Source organism: Myotis myotis, unplaced genomic scaffold (assembly GCF_014108235.1).
Source record: "Myotis myotis isolate mMyoMyo1 unplaced genomic scaffold, mMyoMyo1.p scaffold_m19_p_3, whole genome shotgun sequence".
In the NCBI taxonomy this organism is placed as follows: Eukaryota; Metazoa; Chordata; class Mammalia; order Chiroptera; family Vespertilionidae; genus Myotis; species Myotis myotis.
Genome location: NW_023416335.1, coordinates 210,376,990 through 210,395,957, shown reverse-complemented (window position 1 = coordinate 210,395,957; position 18,968 = coordinate 210,376,990). Strand labels below are relative to the sequence as shown.

The 18,968-nt window shown below is 55.8% G+C and overlaps 2 protein-coding genes, 1 long non-coding RNA gene and 3 other non-coding genes across 15 annotated transcripts in view; 4 read left to right on the top strand and 2 right to left on the bottom strand.

Moving 5' to 3' along the window:
* The window catches only part of LOC118651490 (NADH-cytochrome b5 reductase 3), a 27,042-nt gene extending 18,473 nt beyond the window's left edge, over window positions 1–8,569 (top strand). For all 3 annotated transcript variants that reach the window (XM_036300707.1, XM_036300708.1, XM_036300706.1), the window contains exons 8-9: window positions 3,256–3,355; window positions 7,485–8,569. In XM_036300707.1, coding sequence (XP_036156600.1) covers window positions 3,256–3,355; window positions 7,485–7,657 — 273 coding nt within the window. In that variant the 3' untranslated portion in view covers window positions 7,658–8,569. The remainder of the gene's footprint in view (window positions 1–3,255; window positions 3,356–7,484) is intronic.
* Window positions 1,559–1,661, top strand: LOC118652268. The gene has a single exon (XR_004966532.1). It is a non-coding gene; the product is annotated as a U6 spliceosomal RNA (small nuclear RNA).
* Window positions 3,340–13,587, bottom strand: LOC118651491. Of its 6 annotated transcripts, XR_004966261.1 has the most exons (5): window positions 13,238–13,587; window positions 11,955–12,186; window positions 9,662–9,935; window positions 3,590–5,956; window positions 3,340–3,480 (listed from the first exon to the last, which is right to left on the bottom strand). It is a non-coding gene; the product is annotated as an uncharacterized LOC118651491 (long non-coding RNA). The 6 variants fall into 6 exon arrangements; XR_004966263.1 differs by having other exon boundaries at window positions 3,352–5,956; window positions 13,233–13,587; XR_004966259.1 differs by having other exon boundaries at window positions 3,352–5,956.
* On the bottom strand, window positions 11,619–11,768 carry LOC118652173. The gene has a single exon (XR_004966450.1). It is a non-coding gene; the product is annotated as a U12 minor spliceosomal RNA (small nuclear RNA).
* POLDIP3 (DNA polymerase delta interacting protein 3) overlaps window positions 12,071–18,968 on the top strand; it is a 19,577-nt gene continuing 12,679 nt past the window's right edge. For all 3 annotated transcript variants that reach the window (XM_036300703.1, XM_036300704.1, XM_036300705.1), the window contains exon 1: window positions 12,071–12,202. In XM_036300703.1, the coding sequence (XP_036156596.1) occupies window positions 12,144–12,202 (59 nt within the window). In that variant the 5' untranslated portion in view covers window positions 12,071–12,143. The remainder of the gene's footprint in view (window positions 12,203–18,968) is intronic.
* Window positions 16,134–16,240, top strand: LOC118652201. Its single transcript, XR_004966470.1, has one exon. It is a non-coding gene; the product is annotated as a U6 spliceosomal RNA (small nuclear RNA).

Here is an 18,968-nt window from a genome sequence, read left to right as displayed (position 1 = left end):
TCCCTCCCCTCCACTCCCTCTAAAAAAATCAGTGGGAAAAATGTCCTCAGGGGAGGGTAAAAACCAAAAGCGGGACATTAGGGAGCGTTAAGAGCAGTGGGGCTGAGACTCTAAAGGCGCCGGTTCCTGACAAAGTAATACTCGTTTCCGGTGGGGATCCCCCTTTCCCATGACAGAGCAGTGCAGGGTGGTCAGGGAGACGGGTACGTGCGCAGCCAAGGGCGTCTGAGAAGGAGGAGGAACAGGAGGGACTTAGCACACGATGTAACGTCGCACTGTAAAGGCGCCTGGCGGAACCGCGGCTCTAGAGCCACACGGGAGACCTGGGCTCACTGGTCCTCCTGCATTTCTGGGAAACACGACCGTCTAGACCAGCGGTTCTCAACCTGTGGGTCGCGACCCCTTTGGCGGTCGAACGACCCTTTCACAGGGGGCGCCTAAGACCATCCTGCATATCAGATATTTACATTACGATTCATAACAGTAGCAACATTACAGTTATGAAGTAGCAACGAAAATAATGTTATGGTTGGGTCACAACATGAGGAACTGTATTTAAAGGGCCAGAAGATTGAGAACCACTGGTCTAGACTGTGCTGGAACATGCTAGAACATGTGGCCATTCACATTTAAATTAATCAAGATCAAAATCTAAAACTTGCTTTTCCAGTCCCACTAGCCATATTTTTTTTAAAATATATTTTATTGATTTTTTACAGAGAGGAAGGGAGAGGGATAGAGAGTTAGAAACATCGATGAGAGAGAAACATCGATCAGCTGCCTCCTGCACATCTCCTACTGGGGATGTGCCCGCAACCCAGGTACATGCCCTTGACTGGAATCGAACCTGGGACCCTTCAGTCCGCAGGCTGACGCTCTGTCCACTGAGCCAAACCGGTTTCGGCCCACTAGCCATATTGCATGGGTTCCGTAGCCACATGTGGCCAGTGGTTACCACATCGGCTGACACAGGCCTAGAACATTCCCATCACGGCAGAAGGTTCTGTAACGTCTGACCTGGAAACAGGCCCAGGTGTCTATGAGACGTTGTATACGATGCAGGGGCATCGCAGCCTGAGGAGAGATGGACATGGGTGTCGGGCCCTGGCCAGTGGGGCTCGGGCTGAGCGGCATCCTGTGGCCAAAAGGTCGCTGGTTGGGTTCCTGGTCAGGGCACAAGCCCGGGTTGTGGGCTCGATCCTCAGTGGGGGGCGTGCAGGAGGCAGCCGATAGATGTTTCTCACGTTGATTTGTTTTTTCTCAAATCAATAAAAACATTTTTTTAATGGGTATTGGATGGCCTAGCTGGTTTGGCTCAGTGGATAGAGTGTCAACCTGTGGACTGAAGGGTCCCAGGTTCGATCCACAGTGTGGGGTGTGCAGGAGGCAGCTGATCAGTGATTCTCGCTCATCATTGATGATTCCATCTCTCTCTCCCTCTCCCTTCTTCTCTGAAATCAATAAAAATATATTTTAAAAAATTAAGAAAAATGAAAATAAAAATGAAAAGCAAGTTTTAGATTTTGATCTTAATTAATTTAAATGTGAATGGCCACATGTTCTAGCATGTTCGACAGCACAGGTACTAAAATTGAAACAATACAGAGAAGATTAGCACGGCCCCTGCACAAGGAGGACACGCAAAAGGGGAAAGTGTGGTTCCGTGGGAGGCTGAGGCGGGGCGCTTTCTGAGGGCAGGGTGACCTTGGCTGTAAAGAATGTCTTTGGGTTGAAACCACGGAAGCTTTGTCCCTGACCCGTGTTCCTGAACCTGAAGCTGCCTTTGTGAGCTTAGGAGTCGGTTCTTGTTAAGTAAACAGTTAACAAATACAAAAGAAGAAAACGAATGCAGGGTTAGTTGCTATGCGTTTGGGAAAAGCGTAGATCCCTCCTTTACCTCACGTAGAATGAAGCTTAGGTCAGAGATGTGCATGTGAAGCAGCAGAACAGCCGCGGGGAGCGTTTTCCCCAGAAGTACTGCTGAGTGAGTGAGTGGCTGAGGACGGCCGGCTAGGCCAGACGGAGAGAGACTCAGCCACAAGGAAAGGCTGGTGGAGTGAGTTCCCTGCTGAAAATTAGAAACGTATCAGTGTAGAACATACTAGTGTAGAAAGATAAAGAACTAAGAAGAACCGTATCACCAATAGACTATCCTTAATATTAAGAGTTTTATAAAGTAATAAAAGCTACAACTAGACCAGTGACAAACTTATTTATTAATTACATCTATAAAAGGCTAAGCAACAGGCCAACCTGCCGGTAGGTATGATGCACACTGACCACCAGGGGGCAGGTGCTTAACGCAGGAGCTGCTGAGCTGCGGTGACTTGGCAGCGGTGGTTCTCGGGTGACGCACTCCTGAACCAGAGAGGAGGGAGCCCAATTTCTAGCCGGGCTGCGAGATTCCCCCAGGCTGCAAGACCCACCTACCGGAGGGACCCTGCTCACTCCGGAGGGACCCTGCTCACTCCGCAGACGCCCTTTGAGCCGTGGCCCCGGCGCCACCCCAGGTGGGGCCGGCTGGGGAGGGGCTGTGGGAGGTTGGCTCTAGCGCGTCTGGCCTGTCTCGCCCAGTCCCGCCCTGCTGGCCATCTTCTAAATCATTTCCTTTCAATGTGCACTAATCCGTGTGCCGGGTCACTAGTAAAATACAAAGCATGAGATTTACCTTCTACCGGTCTGATTGGCAAAGATTGAACAGTTATTACCCAGTGTGGGCAATGGTGTGGGAGCATGGACACTCCCTGTCGTGCCCCTGCGGAGTCTGGGAAGGCTTCCCGGAGGAGAGGGCCATGAGCTGAACTCGGGCTGTGTGGGCTGCAGGCGTCCGATTGCCTGATGGATGGACGTGCACCTGCGATGCCGGACCCTGAGGGCTTGTCCCAGGGCTGCGCGTGGTGACGTCATGCTTTCTCTGAGCCACGCATTGTTCGAAGCCTCACAGTCCCCCCTAGGGGCCGTCACGACCAGGGGGTTGGCCGTTTCCTCCCAGTCTCCCCTCCGTCTGGGCGATGAGCGCTCCACCTGCAGTGCTGGTCCCCACCCTCCGCTCCCACTGTGCCCCGCATCTCCCCACCGCGTTCAAACCCGCCTGCGGCGGGACCCGCCCTGTGCCAGAGGAGGGGCGTGTGTCTAGGAGTCTGGCAGGCTGTGCCAGCGTGTGCCCATGGGTGGGCGACAACGAGCCATTGGGCGATGAGTGTCTCCAGGGCAGTCCCTGCCGCCGCCCTCCTGACCCGGACTTGTCCCCCCCAGACCGAGAAGGACATCTTGCTGCGGCCGGAGCTGGAGGAGCTGAGGAACGAACACTCGGCGCGCTTCAAGCTCTGGTTCACGGTGGACAAAGCCCCTGAGGGTGAGTGGTGGGCGCCCGGGCAGGGCGGGCTGGTGGGGGCGCTGGGCTCCTTGGCGCCTGCTCTCCTCTGCATGCTCTCGCCGTGGCCTGAGAGAGGGACGCCGTGATCCGCGCCTGTCACACAGCTGGAAAACATCAGGGACGGGCTTGAACTCACGGGCTCCTCCCCAGCCCTGGCTGCACTGCCCCCTGCTGGACGAAGGAGGCTGGCCTTCCCCTGGGGCTGGGACTCACTGTGGGCAGGTCTCCAGGGGCCGAGCTGGGGGCTGATGGCTCCCACCCTGTGGTTTGTACCCTGTTAGGCCCATTTTTCTCTCCAGTCGTCAGCCTGGGAGTGGGCTAGACTGACGGACGGTCACCCCTGCCTGTCCAGGTGTTTAAGCTGTTTGCAGGGTCACACAGCTGATTGTGGAGGAGCCAAAACCATGTAGGAGACAGTGAGTGAGGGCTGCCCCCCACCTTGAACAAGGTTGCCCTCTGGGAGCTAAACGACTTCATCTCCTGCCTTCGGTAGATGCGGATGCAAACAGTTATCTTCGTTGCTGTGGGAAAAGCAGCAGGTCAGGCTTCTTGGTAGATAATAGCGGTGATGTTTGCTTGGGGTTAGAGGCAATAGGGAGTGGTGGGGAGTGGGGCGAATTGGAGAGCATCTGCCCCTCAGCTGCATGTCAGTCAGCCACACAGGAATTCCGCCTGCAGACCAGGCCTCTCCACTCCTTAAGGGAGCTGGACCTGCATTTTCATGGGAAATTTCAAATGTTAGAAATAACATTTTCTAAGTAGCCATGTAGGCGCCAGCTTGTAATCTCCTTCGGTTCTGCCAGCCCCCCTTGCTTGGCCTCCAGCTTCTCACCCAGCCCCACAGTTCACTGGGACTCAACCATGTGGGGGGAACACACCGCTCTCTGAGAGAGGGACGCCGTGATCTGCGCCCGTCACACAGCTGGAAAACATGAGGGATGGGCTTGAGCTCACAGGCTCCACCCGAGCCCTGGCTTGGACACTCACGGCACCACTCTACGGGGTCCCGTGCCAGGGGCCAGCAGGAGTCGCCCAAGACCATCCTGCATATCAGATATTTACATTAGATATTTACAGATGGACACCCATGTCCATCTCTCCTCAGGCTGTGATGCCCCTGCATCGTATACAACGTCTCATAGACACGTGGGCCTGTTTCCAAGTCACCCGTCCTGACCAAATCGGGTCCTGGGCCTCCTGGCCGAGAGCCAGACCCGGGCTAGATGGACTGCGGACCTGACGGCTGTGTCCTGAGGCCTCTGGCTGGACTGGCCATCCTGGGCCAGCTCACCTGGGTTACAGGTCCCCTCCCGGTCGGGTCCCCCGCTGTGGGTGCTCATGAAGCCAGCCTGGCCCCGGGGCTGATGTTCCAGTGGGAAGGAAGCAGGTTTATTAGTAAATCACAGCATGGTAGCAGGTGGCCAGTGAGACCCGGGAAGACAGTACCGTTGGTCGGGCAAGGCCTTGAGTGAAGGCCGGGGGGTGGGGGTGGGGTGAGGGCACTGGTTCTGCGAGTCAGAGCTGCTCTTCTAGCAAAGAAAGGAACCTTTCTCTTGCACCCAGGTCTCAACAAAAAAGGGGAGAGTGAGGGGTAGGTAGCTGTGTTCTGGTGCAGGTTCTGGAGTGGTAGGGGAGGCTCACCAGCCACCATGGAACCGCCTTGCCTGTTGCCAATGGACGGCCCGTCCCCTGGAGGAGGGGCCAACACTGACCCCTGCTGGCGGCACACGGCAACGCCAAGACCAAATGCCGCCTCCCAGGGACTGTCGAGCAGGACCAGTTCGGGGCCCAGGGAGGGGCCGTGGGCTTTCTCCTCTCGTTTACATTTATGCTTAGCGTCCCCTGACCCCCGTTTCGAGAGCATTAAGGTGTGGCTGTAACGTTAGCAGAAGCTGGGCTTGTAGATGCTGAGAAAGAAATGGCAGCTGAGCAGCACAGCCATCCTGAGCTCAGCGGGGGCACAGGAGAGGGGCCCGCCCATGTGGCAGATGCAGCGGACACGCTCCCCCATAAGCCACCTCCGTGCACGCGTGGAGAAAAGCACAGTCTGTAGAAATGGGGGTGTGCCATAGGCCTGCACATTCCACCCGTGAGCAAATACAGTTCCGTTCCCTGCGGTTTTTTACGAGGTCCTTTCAGATACGTTCCCAGCTATAAAAATGTCACGTGTCTGTGCCCTGACTCATTCCAGAAGGCTGTTAGGCAGCTTAAGAAGACTCCCAGCGTGAGTCAGAGGGGTACAAACAGAGAGCGGGTGAGGAAGACAAGGGCAGGGCGTGCCATAGAATCAGGAACGAGGTTTGTACGAAACCATGGACTGGGATGCACACTTGCTGCAGCTCCTGAGCTTCCCAGCAGCCGAAGGGAAAAGGGGATGTGGTCAGTGCCCATACGATAGAGAATGCTCCATTGCTCAGCACCCCATCACCAAGGCAAGCTGGGACTGTGGCCCCTGGCACGGGACCCCGTAGAGCGGTGCCGTGAGTGTCCATCCAGCCAGGCCCTTGGTCTCCTGCGCTTGCCCTTGGCTTCCAGAGCTGTTTCCGTTGGTGTCCAGGGCTTTAGCGAGGCTTTTCCAGCCTGAAAACAGACCAGCCAGGTAATCGGGGTTCAGGGTGGAGGGACTCGGAGCAGAGCCGTCCCCAGCCTCTGCCAGCCCTGGTGGAGCACTGGGCCCTCTAAGCCAGCGTCCCTCCGTCTCCTCCCCCTCCCATCTGCTGCCCTCCTCCCTCCACCTGCTGCCTGTCCCACCATCCCCGCTGCCCCTGTGCCCCTCCCCCCAGAGCCCAGCTAGAGGATCTGCCTGGGTGACCACCCCACCCATTGGCCAGAGCGCACGGGCCGGCCTGGGCTTGGGCCCTCACGGTGGGATCAGGAGGTGGCCAGTGGGCTCCTTGGAGGGGAGGCAGCCATTCGTTTGTCTCTCGGGCTGAGCTGCTCGGCACAGGGTCATGTGAGAGCCCTCAGTCCCCAAGGAGTGTGTGTCCCGCCCGAACCTGGGAGCCGTGAAGGAAGGTGAGCTTCACACGGGCCCCTCCTCACTCGTCTGAAAGAGGCGGCAATGGTTAGGCAGCACGTTTGAAAGATGGGAGACCCCCTCCCCCCTGGACCGCGTGGCCCCGTGCGGTAGGCAGGATGGCACTGTGAGGACACGTGGACACTGGGGCACAGCGGGGTCGATGCCCAGCAGATGGGAAGCCAGAGCCAGAGAGGGGGCGGCTCCCCTTCCTCTCTTCTGCCCCTGGCGGTGCCCAGCGGTCAGAGCCCCACTCTCCCATCGGACTTCTGCCAGCCTTCGGTCCCCATCGGTCCACTGCACCCCTCTGAGCAGCCCCTACAGCGGGCCGGCCCCTGAGGGTCCAGTTAGACTAGAGCCCTTGCCAGCCTAGGTGCCAGGTTCTCACCAAGGGCACCGTCAGTCACCCGGAGGAATGAAGGGAGGTTCCAGACCTCAGGCGAACCTGGAGACACACTGTGTGCGAGATGGGGTGCGGGCAGGGCCAAGACCGCTGTGTGTGGGTCTTGCTATTTCCAGGCTCATTCACTGCTGGTTTGGGACACATTCCTTCCTTCATTATTAATTGAGCAAGTACTATGTGCGGGCTGTCTGGGCACTGGGAACACAGCGCATGGGCCGGCACCCTGATGGAGGCGGTGTTGGTAGAGACTGTCACCTTGACCAGCCTGGAGCTGGACACTGGCTGGGGGACAGACCCCTGGGACCTGGAGTCCACATCCTAGCTGAGCGGATGCCTCCGTGTGTGACCTTGGGCAGCTCAATTCTGGGTCCTCTGGGCCTCAGTTTCCCCGTCTGTAAAATGGGATCCTTAGTCCTCTCGCTGTCCACACACTGGTGGTTCTGAGGGCCAAATGGAAATGAAAGGTTTTGTGAACCGGAGACCCAGAAGGGCTTGCGTTGTGCCGTGGGCAGGCCAGGCTGGGCGGGCATCAGCGCGAGGGTGGCTTGGATCAACCTCTTCACTCTTCAGTGTTTGTTGGGAGAAGGGAAGCATTCTCGGGCCAGGACCTCATCCGCGTGGGAGGGGTGCTGGGCAGGGGCCATGCTTGGGCTCACCTAGTCCCTACCCCCCCCCCCCCCCCCCCGCAGTTTGGGACTACAGCGAGGGCTTCGTGAACGAGGAGATGATCCGGGACCACCTCCCGCCGCCGGAGGAGGAGCCGCTGGTACTGATGTGCGGGCCGCCGCCCATGATCCAGTACGCCTGCCTGCCCAACCTGGACCGTGTGGGCCACCCCAAGGAGCGCCTCTTCACCTTCTGAGGCCGGGCACTGCTGCGCGCATGCCCGCCCCGCCCCCGCCCCCCGCCACCTTTACCCTCACCCCCACATCCCTCACTGTGGCCCGGGGCTCGGCCTGGCCTGCCCGCGCCCGCCCGGCGGTCACCCTGCTGGGCTGGCCCCCAAGGCGCCCTTTCGGGATCAGGGTTCGGTTACTGTAGACGCCACGGCCGCCTTCAGGACAGGCTCCTGTCTGACCCTCACTGGTTCTTACAGTGATGGCCGCCCGGGCTCAGCCCTCCCTCAGCCCCACCCCGCACACTACTGGGCCCCGGCCGCCAGCACCCAGCTCCACCGCCCTCCCAGAGCCGACCACAGGCGGAAATGACCGGAAATACACGGCAGTCAGAGCTGCGGGTGCCGGGGACTCCCCTGCCACCACCTGGGGACCCCCGCCAGCACCCCTCACTACCTGCCTCGGGGCCAGGCCAGGCGTCAGCACCTGACACTACAGGGCAGGTACCACCCAAAGGTCCCCTTGGCAGGGACTGCTGGGGTGAGAGGCTGCCCCCCAGGGCTGGGAGGAGGGGCCGGCTGAGGGCCCGCCCCCCGGCACATGGTCCTCCCCAATGCACCCAGACTCTGGGCAGCTTTGGGAGTTCCAAGCTGTCGGCTCGGTGGTTAGAGCGACCACTTCAGGGTCCTGGGCCCCAGCCCTGACGGCAGAGGGAGGACAGAGCTACTGGTTATTTCTTCCTCTGCCCCGAACCCGCCTCCTGCTGCCTGCGCCCCGCCCCGCGTGGGGGAGACTTAGCAGAGCCTCTTGTCCGCGCCACATTCTCAGTGGCCGCGTGGTTGCCTTTAGACAGCAGTGGGTTAGCCTCTTGCATATCAGCTTTTTCAGAGTCATTTATGAGCAGAAAGAAGGTTGAAATAAAACTTCGCTAATGGTAACCCTCGTGTGGCTCCCTGAGCTGTGGACCTGTGTCCCTGTGGGGGGGCGGGGGGGACAGGCTGCGCGGGCCTGGCACTTGGAGCAGGAAAGTACACGGGAAAACCCGCCCGAGGCCAGCGCTGGTGACCAGTGACCCCACATGCGCCGCCGAGGGCCCTGCTTTTCCCCGATGCCGGGGGATGGGGGCTCTCCCTGTCCTCACTCACAGGACCCCCGCGGTCGGACAGTCGGCTGTTTCCAGTTGGTGGGTTCTGAGTGACTGGCTGCTTCACCCCTTCCAGGCTGTCTTCTAGGACAGATTCCTGGGGGCAGGAGCCGAGCTGGGGCTGGACCCCGGGAGGCCAGCACTTAAACTCCCCACGTGCCCATCCTGTTCATGTCAAATCCCCGAGGTGAGGCCTGGCGGGACCTCAGGTCTGTCCTGGGCTCTCCGCATGTCCCAGGGGCTTCCTTTTAGTTCTCTCCGCCTGACAGCCCCGAGGGGAGCAGGGCAAAGTCATCAGCCCCACTTCTGCTGCAGAGACAGGCTCAGCAAGCAATGGCTTTGGGGTTGGAGGTGGGGCCTGGTGAGGCCGGTGTCCCGCCCTGTGGAAGGCTCCACGGGGAAAGGCGCTCACTGGTTTCCGCACCCATCTCACCAGCCGTTCCACGTGCTGGGGGCTCTGGCTGCCCCACGCGCCCCTCCCCGCTCCTGGGCAGCTAGCGAGCAAGGCACCAGGCAAGGAAGCGGTGGTGGTAAATGCCAGGGAGGGAAGCCCTGCCAGGAGAGGACCTGCGAGGCTGTGGCGGGAAGGATCCGCCCTGCTGGGGTAGGTGTTGAGGTGGTGGGAACAGCAAGGGAAAGAGCCCTTGTGGTCAGAACAAGCTCATGGAATAGACTTCCAGACAGATCAGAGGAGGCAGGTGGCTGAGGTGATACTGCAGATGAGGTTGGATCGGAGTGACCAGCAAGTGCAAAGGCCCTGGGGCAGGGACCTGCTGGGAGGCACAGGGAACATGGTAAAGGCCAGTGTGGCTGGAGTGGAGGGGGGAAGAGGAGGAGATGGGGTAGTTAACAGGAAAAGGATCGTCCCTTTTTCCTCTCCTCTTACCTTCTATTCTGTCTCCAGTGGTCAGGAGAGGGACTGACCTGGGAACCCCAGGCCCCCATGGCCCTTCACACCCACTGTATGCTGGGCTCTGCTGAGCACTGGATACACAGTCGGTCGTCTCATTCCTGCCTCCATCTGGAGGGTGAGAAAACGGGCCTGAGGGTCAGGGTCTGAACGCACATCTGCCTGAGCCCGCTGGAAGCTGTCTCCTGGAGCAGGGAAGAAGGGCATGAATTGCGTCTGGTCTCCCCTCTCCTGGTCTCAGTTTCCCCACCTGTAAAATGGGTACATGAACTAGGTCAGTGATTCTTCACCCTCTCAGACCTGAGAAGTGAATTCACAGGTAATATCACTAGTCTGTACAGAATTTAAACACACACACACAGCTCTAACTACATTATAAAAGAGCAAGAAAGAAAAGGAATTTATAAAATGGGGTTCGGTCAGGGTTTGCCCAAATGCCAGGCCCCTGAACTGTCTCAGCCCAATTGCAGCCGGGCTCCTGGGCTCCCAGGCGGGCACAATTCTTGCTCAATTTCCAAACAAAGCAGGACCCAGTTCCTCGGCTCCTGCGCAGCTACCTTCCTGGCAAGTCCATGTTTTTGACTCCGGACAAAAGTCCCGCGTGTTCATACAAGAATTGGAGCGAAGCCGGGCTCAGTCGCAACCGGCCTCTCGGCTCCAGGAATGTCGCTGGGGATGGGAGACTGTCCCACCTCCACGTGACCGGATCTCTGTCCTCTGGACAACCAAAAAGGACCCCGCAAAGCTCGGAAATGCCCCTGGGGAGGCACCCCGCTGAGAGTCCCAGAATAAACTGATTTCAGTTGTGCTGGCTTTTAAAAATTATTGAAGTGACTTTTATACCTTTCACTTAAGGCACCACAGGGCTTTAACTCCTGCACCCTCTGGCTGCTTCCTGGTTCTGCACCTGCCCGCCACGGTCCAGCTGGCCCCAGCTGGGGCGGAACCTGGGCCTCCCTTCTGCACCCCTGGGAGGGAGGGGATAATGGCCGCTGTTGGCAGCTGAGAAAAGGAAGGCCAGCCAGCACCCAATCACAGCCGCCCAGGTGGGACCTGGATTCCCCTCTGTCTGGTGCCCACGCCCAGAGCTCTTGCCCAGTTTTTCCATGGAGCTTCTGGTGCCAGATTTGTAATGATTATTTCAGAGAAGAAGGGAGAGAATCATTGATCAGCTGCCTCCTGCATACCCCACACTGGGGATGGAGCTCACAACATCGCATGTGCCCTGACCGAAAATTGAACCGTGACCTCCAGGTTCATAGGTCAGTTGACAATCACTGAGCCACCTCAGTTGGGCCTGATGCCAGATTTTTAATTGTAGTGTGATGTTCTGTCAAGTGCACATAACTCATTAACCAAAGTCACAACTTATTTTTATTTTTTTTAAAGTGGACTTTTTCATACTTTTAAAATACATTTTTTAGTTCAGAGAGGAAGGGAGAGGGAAAGAGATAGAAACATCAATGATGAGTGAGAATCATTGGCTGCCTCCTGCACGCCCCACACTGGGGATAGAGCCTGCCCCCGGGCATATGTCCTTGACTGGAATCAAACCGGGACCTTTCAGTCCGCAGACCTACCCTCTATCCACTGGGCCAAACCGGCCGCTAGGGCCAATGTCACAATTAAAAAAAAAAAAGGGGGGTACATAACTCCACTCGCAGTGTTGGACTAAGAAAATAATTAACAGCTCATAAAGCATTAAGCTATTTACATCTGCAGGGCCAAGTGTGGCTCTGGGACTGAGCCAGGCGGCCCCCCACTCGTCACCCCGGTAACCACTGCCTCTTAACACGCCACAAAGGGAGCGCCCAGTGGGAGCGCCTACTGTGTACCGCCGTTCTCAGGGTGCCCAGTAGACAGACTCCAGCTCCCCAGCTCCCCAGTTCCCCCTCTGGCTTCGCACCAGCCTGTCCTTTAAGCGTGAGGGGGTCGGGCAGATCGCAGCACCCAGGCATCCCGCAAAGTAGGCGGGTCACCTCAGGGGCAACCTTTACCCGCTCAAAAATTCGTCTCACATTAGCAGTGAGGATTCGGGCGTCACCCCGAATCGTTATTTTCCTTACTCATAAGTTTAAGGCATAAAGGAGCCCGTCCGTTCCTCGCTACATGGTGGTTCCGAATCTCATTAGTGCTACGGTGAGTGTAAAAGTTGACCGTTGAACTGAGATCCCCGTCCCTTTAAAGTTGATCTTAATACTAGTTAATATTTTATGTCGTTTTTCGTTTTATTTGTCCGGCGCGGGGAGAGAATAGAGATGATAATGACCTCACACTTCGTATGCAGATAAGCGGCTAGCGCCGCTAAGGCTCACGGGGAGCGCTCCGGCCCTTCCGGTTCTGCCTACTTTGAACTGTCGCGAGAATTCGTCAAGGAAACGCCGGAAACAGCTCCTCAGTAGCGGCTGAAGGGGCGGTCTCGAGGAGTGAGGGAATCCGAGCTGCTCCGTGGTGCAAGATGGCGGACATCTCCCTGGACGAGCTTATCCGGAAACGGGGAGCTGCGGCAAAGGGGCGGTAAGCGGCCTTTCCTCCCTTCGGGGTTTAGGGCCCGTGGCTTAGCGCGGCTCGGGGTGGAGGGGGAGCGGCCCGTGGTGGAGGGGGGAGCGGCCCGGGGCGACGGAGGGCCTCCTGCGCCCGCCCCCTGCCGGAGCCGCGCCGCTATTGGCCCGGCCGCCGCCGCCGCCGCCACAGGCCCGGCCGTCCGGCCGCCCACTGGCTGCAGGCACCGTCGCTTCGCGGGCCAGGGGAGGCTGGCGTGGCCGCTGGCGGCGCGGGGCCGGGGTACGCGGCCTGTGGGAGCGGCCGAGGGGCGCCCTCAGGGGGCGGAGCTGCCCTCCGGGTCCCGAGCGCTTCCCCGGCGCAGCCCCCTCCCGAGAAGACGGGCGCTCGGGCCCCGCTCCCCGCGCCCTCCCCTCGGCCTTCGGGTTAGACGAGTGGACTGCGACGGGGCCGCGACTTGCCCGGACTCTGCGGGGACCGTCCTCCGCCTCCGGCGCTGTTCGCCCCCGTCCCCCCGAGCGCCCGAGGACACTGTCTCGTTGGCATTTTCCCGGCCCGGCCGGCGGGTTGTCCCCATTTTACAGATGCGGACTCGAGGCTGGCAGGGGCAGAGCGCCGGGTCCGAGGCCGCGGCGAGCAGGGCTGCGCTTGAAGTTGCTGCCGGAGGGGCCTCGGCGGGGGCGGAAACCCGGGGGGGGGGGCTTGGCCGTTTCCGGCGGCCGCAGCTCCGGTCCTCGGAGGGGCTGGGGCTGGGCGGGGAGCTGCAGAGGCGACGTGCCGTCCGCGCCCCGGACTTAGGGCCCGCGGGCCGCCCTGTGTCGGGAGCGGGGGCCCGGCCCGGGGTTTCCTGCCCACGTTGCCGTGGCTGGACTGTTTGTAAACAGCCAGGCCGCGAAGGTGTTCCGCACCGTTGTTTTTTAATGCCTCCCGGTGCCTGAAGCTAGAAAATAGCCTCTTTCCCCTGCTGTCTAAAATGAGTCCCACCAAAAAATAAAAATAAATAAAGTCAGTCCCCCCGCCCCCGCCCCGGCTCGGCGGCCCGCACCTCACCGGCTTCTGGCCCACGACCCGCCCTCGGTATTAATTCCCTCGGCTCCTCTCCTGGGTCTCGTCCTCGAGGAACGGGCGTGGCGTTGGCGCTGGGTCCCCTGCCGCTTGTAGACGCGTCCTGGTTTCGCAGGTTTGCCGGGTGGTTGCTGAGCGCCCTCGGTGCCGGCGGCAGGGCTGTGTGTGCGGGGCTGTGCTGTTCGCCTGTGGCTGTGCAGAGCCTCGCGTGGGGCGGTGGGCGGGGCGGCAGGGAAGCCGGCGGTGAATCCGTGGGAAGCCCCGGGGCGGGGTCCGGGGCCTCCCTGGCCAGGTGACTGAGCTGGGCCGCGTCCTCAGTGGTGACGGAGGTTCTGGTAGATCCTGAGGGTGTGAATGTAAGAATATGAGAGGTATGCTTTCAAGTTTGCACCGGGTAGCACGTGCTAGCAAGTGGGGCAATTACCGAGGGCCCTAAAGGCTGGAAGCCAGGCCCCTCCCCTGGCGACATGCTGGGCTGCAGTGGGGCCCAGAGTCAGACAGCAGAGGTCAGCCCCCTGCCTCTCCCACTTGCCATGGGTCTGTGCAGGTTACTTACCATTTCCTTATCGATAAAGTGTGGCAGTCCTGGCTTCATTGGCTATTGCCAGCACCGGTGGATTAATATCTAAAGTGCTTCAGACGTGTCCGATGAGGGCTGAGCGCCCCGTGGACGTTAGCAGTTTCCAGTAGGAGAGGGTTGCTTGGGGGAAATGCAGGCAGAGAGACAGGTGTGGAAGAAACGACTGCCTGCTGTGTTTGAGTTAAATCTGCTGGAAAGTCCGTTTTTATTTATTGAATTAAAACCCACCATTTAATGCAATGCTCAGTAATAAGACACTTACAAAAACATGGATAAATCTTAAACACATCGTGCCGAGTGATAGAGGCCAAACAGCTACGTATTGTCTGAGTCTCCTCCATGATGTTCTGGAGAACCTAAAACAACAGGGACAGGAAATCGGCAGTTGCCAGGGACTTGAAGGGGAGAGGGGAGGAGATTGACTACACCTGGGCATCAGGGAACTGTTGGGGTTAATAAAAGTTTTATATTTTGATTGTGGCAAAGTATATATCTAAAAAGGGTGAATTTTACCACATGTAGATTATATCTCAAAATCTCATTTATCAACAACAAAGCAGAGCACCCTCCCACACCAAGAATAGTTCATGCACAGCCCTCAGACCTCTCCTCCCCTTTAATGGAGAGACGTTGCAGAGGTTGTGAGCATATTGGGCATAACTGCCAGCGCCATGTCATAGGCAGTCATGTGAATGTTCATGACCCCATGTTCACAATCTGCCCCAAATTAATGGCTCTCAGTTTCACTGTCCCGCCGTCTTCTTGGGCTCTTGTGCTTGAATTGGGTGCTTGTATCTTCAGTGCCATGGGTGGGCCTGGGCTTGTGGAACCGGCTGACACGCAGCAGAATGCCCCCTGCAGAACAGATGGGGTTCTGAAGTTTCGAATCTTAAGAGGGGAAAGGCTTTCTTAAAAAAGATACGTTCTTCAAACACAGCACCTTCCCCAGAGCTCCGTCATCCTTTGCTGCGGCCTGTTGTTGTGAAAGACGAAGATCAACCCAAGCAGCTGCAGTCCTGGGCGGCTGACAGCACTGACGGACTGGTCTCGATTCTTATTTAATATATTTTTATTGATTTCAGAAAAGAAGGGAGAGAGAGAGAGAAACATCAATGATGAGAGAGAATCATAGATCAGCTGCTTCCTGCACATCCCCCACTGGAGATTGAGCCCACAACTTGGGCATGTGTCCTTGGTCGGAACTGAACCTGGGACCCTTTAGACCGCAGGCCGATGCTCTATCGACTGAGCCAAACCAGCTAGGTGTCCATTTTTATTTTACTTGCCCAGCCAACAAAGAGAAAAGCTAGATCTGGGAGTCGTGTCAAGAAATGTAAAAGTTCTGAACAGTTAATATAGTCTACATGTTTACTAGGAGATTCCTTCCTGGGAACTTTGGTTTAACATTGCATGGATGTCCCAGGAACTTTTATCTTAATACGTTAGGAAGAACCTGTGGTTATCTCAGAAAATGTCTTTCCTCTTGATGGACATGGACATAGCCTGTGGAGGTGTAAATAGCCTCTTTCCCCACAGGGCATGGAATGTACTAGTACTTAAGAACAGCCTTTCTGTTTTCATGTTCATTGCACCTTGTAAGTCAAGAAAGGGGCCACTATTATTATTATTACCTGGACCCCAATTCACTATCCTTGTTATTACCTGGACTCCAATTAATTTTCGGAGGTTTTCTTGATTAATTTGAAATTATAGAAAGGGAGGGGGTAGTTTTGAGTGCTCCTTCATCCAGGCCATGGTGAGGCACTGTTTTCCCCCACACATAGCACATCTCTAGTGACTTCAGTTGCTCAAGACCCATGGATGAGTCTCCTCAGGACAGCACTGGCACCAGCTGGTCATTTCTTCCTTTAGATGTGAGAGCATCACGATTGAGTGAGTCAAGACAACATCTGGTTTGATTAGTTTAACCCTTGGGATAGCTGTCTGTCCACTGCGTCCATGTGTTAGATGAAGCTGGCAGGCACCTTAGTGGGAAAGTTGGGCCCTGAGTGTGTGGGAGCTGAGCAGCCCTGGGCCACATGCCCTGACTGAGGGTCCTTGGAACCAGGGAGGGTGGGAGTTGGAGAGCTTTTCAGTTGAGGCCAGGGCCCTGGTCTGGGTCCTCAGTGCTTGTTTGTCTGTTGAAATAGGAGAGGGAAATGTATGCCTAAAACAGGAAAATTAGTTACTACATAACTTAGAGGGAAAGAATTAGTATTTAAAATGAAACCTCTGCACAAGACTCTATTGGAAGGTAAGAGGGTAGTGTGTTATTTTTCTTTATGTCTCTACCTAAATTCAGTGCTCGCTTCGGCAACTCACATACTAAAATTGGAATGATACAGAGAAGATTAGCATGGCCCCTGCACAAGGATGACACGCAAATTTGTGAAGTGTTCCATATTCTTAAGAAATAATCAAGTAGCTAATTCAGAATTGACCCAGGGTAATGGAATGAAACTGTGTTTTCTCCCTATAAAGATGACCTCAACACACATGTTCTCTAACCCAGAGATCCCCATGGGTTAAAATCCACTTTATAATAATCCATGCCCCATCATTGGCCTGAATCCTTGGGGCTGGACTTATGTCCAGAGCCAGCTGCCACTCTGCCCTCCACAGATAGAGCCAAGAGAGTGAGGCCTTCCTAGCCCCATACAAACCCTCTTTGGGCATCACACGTATCCTGGCTCCGGTCAGGGTCTGGGAAAAAGAGCTCAGACTCCAGTGGGGCATTTGCCCTCTTAATCCACAGTACTCTTCCCAAGACCAGGGGATGCCTGGCGAGTGGCTGACGCAGTGCGGAGGTGCACTGTGTTGTGGGGGTGACAGGGTGGGGCTGTTAAGAGACTTGCTCAAAATGTCCCTCTCCCCTCTGCAAACATTTACTGAGGCCCGAAGTGCAGGATGTGTTTCCAGAACCTCTGATAGCCTGCATTTGGAGGTGAGGCTGCAGGCCGAAGTTGGGGCAGACCAGGGGCTCCACTGAGGGAAGTTGGGCTTTGTTAGGGAACCTCAACAGTTCTTGGGGCAGGAGGTAACATAACTGACTCTGTTTTAGAGACCTGCTTCTAGCAGGGATGTTCATTTGGAAAATTCCTGATGACTAATGCCTGCTTTATAACCACTACTGCTACCTGCTGGGATGAATAGCTGTCTTTTCATGCAGGAAGAGGAACAGTGATTATAAAAAGCCTGAACACTGAACCCCCTAAAGCCGTTCATGACAGGAGTTGGAAAGAACTGGTGTAGCCCAGGAACTGAAGGCATGGAATTGCAGGAAAGTGGCTTACTCACCACAACTACATCACCTCCCTCCCCCAAATGTACCTTCTGCGCTGTTCAGTGGGTAAAACACTAGCACCAGGCTGGTGTTTCTGGTGGTCTTTCTGGCCTGACAGGCAGCATGGTGTGTGGGTCTCCAGCATGTGGACATCCTCGGTGCACGCTCACCCTCCAGTCGCTAGCGAGAGTGCTTTCTCCCTCGACATGACTGAAGTCCTGAGATTTTCCTTAGCCGGTGACAGTACTACTCACCCTTCCTTAGCTCTTCAAAGTCTGGCCTTTATTTTTGACCCATGCTTAATTTATTAGGACTTCACCTAGATACAGTGAAGTTCAAATCCAGCCTTCACCATTATAGCTCTGTGATTTGGGATTCTCAGTTTTCTCCCCCATAAAATGTGGATAATAGCCTAATTCTCAGAGTTGTGAGGGTTAAAGGAGGTGTGTCAAAGTCTATGGACCTTTAGTAAGTGCTCAGGACTGTTAGTTGAGATCATCTTCTTTATAAAATCTTTCGTACACCCTGATAGCAGTTGCCCCTATGTGGCCATGGCAGACATTGCTTATCAACCATAGCCTCCTGTGAATTCTCAGTAGAGCACTTAAGAGCCATTACTGATCATCAGAGGAAAATTGTTGAGAAATATGAATAAATTAAGGTTATAGAGGCTACTCTCCATAGCCCCTCCTAAGCCAGTTTACTAATCTGCCCCTTCTCCATTCTCTGATCAGGTATATGAAATTTGTTTTCAAGAATCTTGTTCTCTCTGTAGCCACTGATCTGATTACTATTACTGTAGATCAAGCATGTCAAACTCGCAGCCCTCGGGCCGCATGCCTCATTTATTTGGCCCCTGTTAGCCTTTGAGTTTTAGATGTTTGCCTTTTCTAGAACTTCATAGAGACGGAGTCTTTCAGTATGAACTCTTAATGTCTGGCTTCTTTTACTCAGCACATTGTTTTTGAGCTTCATCTGTGTTACTTGGTGTATCAATAGTTCATTCCTTTTTACCACTGAGTAATATTTCATTGTATGAATATATCACAGTGTACATCCATTCACCTGGTGATTGGCATTTGGTGTGTTTTCAGATTTTAGTGATAGTGAATAGAAGCTACTCTGAAAAAAATAAAGAAGCTCATTGTTCCTTTAGTTATTCAAAATAATCATTTTCAGTTGGTTATCTTTTTGCCCCCTGTTTATGGGCATTGTTTTCTTTATTGAAAGTGTGATTGATGGCATGGCGGCTAGATTTGCCCAATTTCATGGTATTGTAAAATCAAGGAGCATCACATGATAAGAGCATCTTCCCTCCCTTAGTTATAAATATCAGGAACCTTTGCTAATGAGGGTGCCCTGGTGATGGGAGGAGGTGGGATGTGGAGAAGGCAGACGAAGATAGGAAATCTTCAGGACAGGCTCGAGTTGGGATTAGGGTGTGTCTGACCCCCACTGGTGGACGTGCTCATCAGTGACATCTCCCACTGTCAGTGTTTTTGCAGCCTGGTTCCATTTGTAATGCCCCTACCTGGCAGGCAAGATCGTTGTGGGTCCCACTTTTAGGGTCAAGCCCTGGGTTACTCTCTGTGCCCTGGCTACATGGGTAGGAGCTGGGAGGAGCAATTAGTAGCCAGGATCACAACAGGGTGTTGGACTGGTCGGTGGAGGCAGTCTTCTCTAGGAGAAGCGCTTTCAGGGACAGCCATCACTTCTCTCTCACCTCCCCTGGGGCTTGAGTAGGAAGTAGGGAAGCTTGGGCCTGTTATAATGGAAAGATTGTGGGCTCTGGAGTCAGGTGGACCTGGTGTCCAGTCCCAACCATGCTACTAGCGCTATGATTTAGTTCTTAC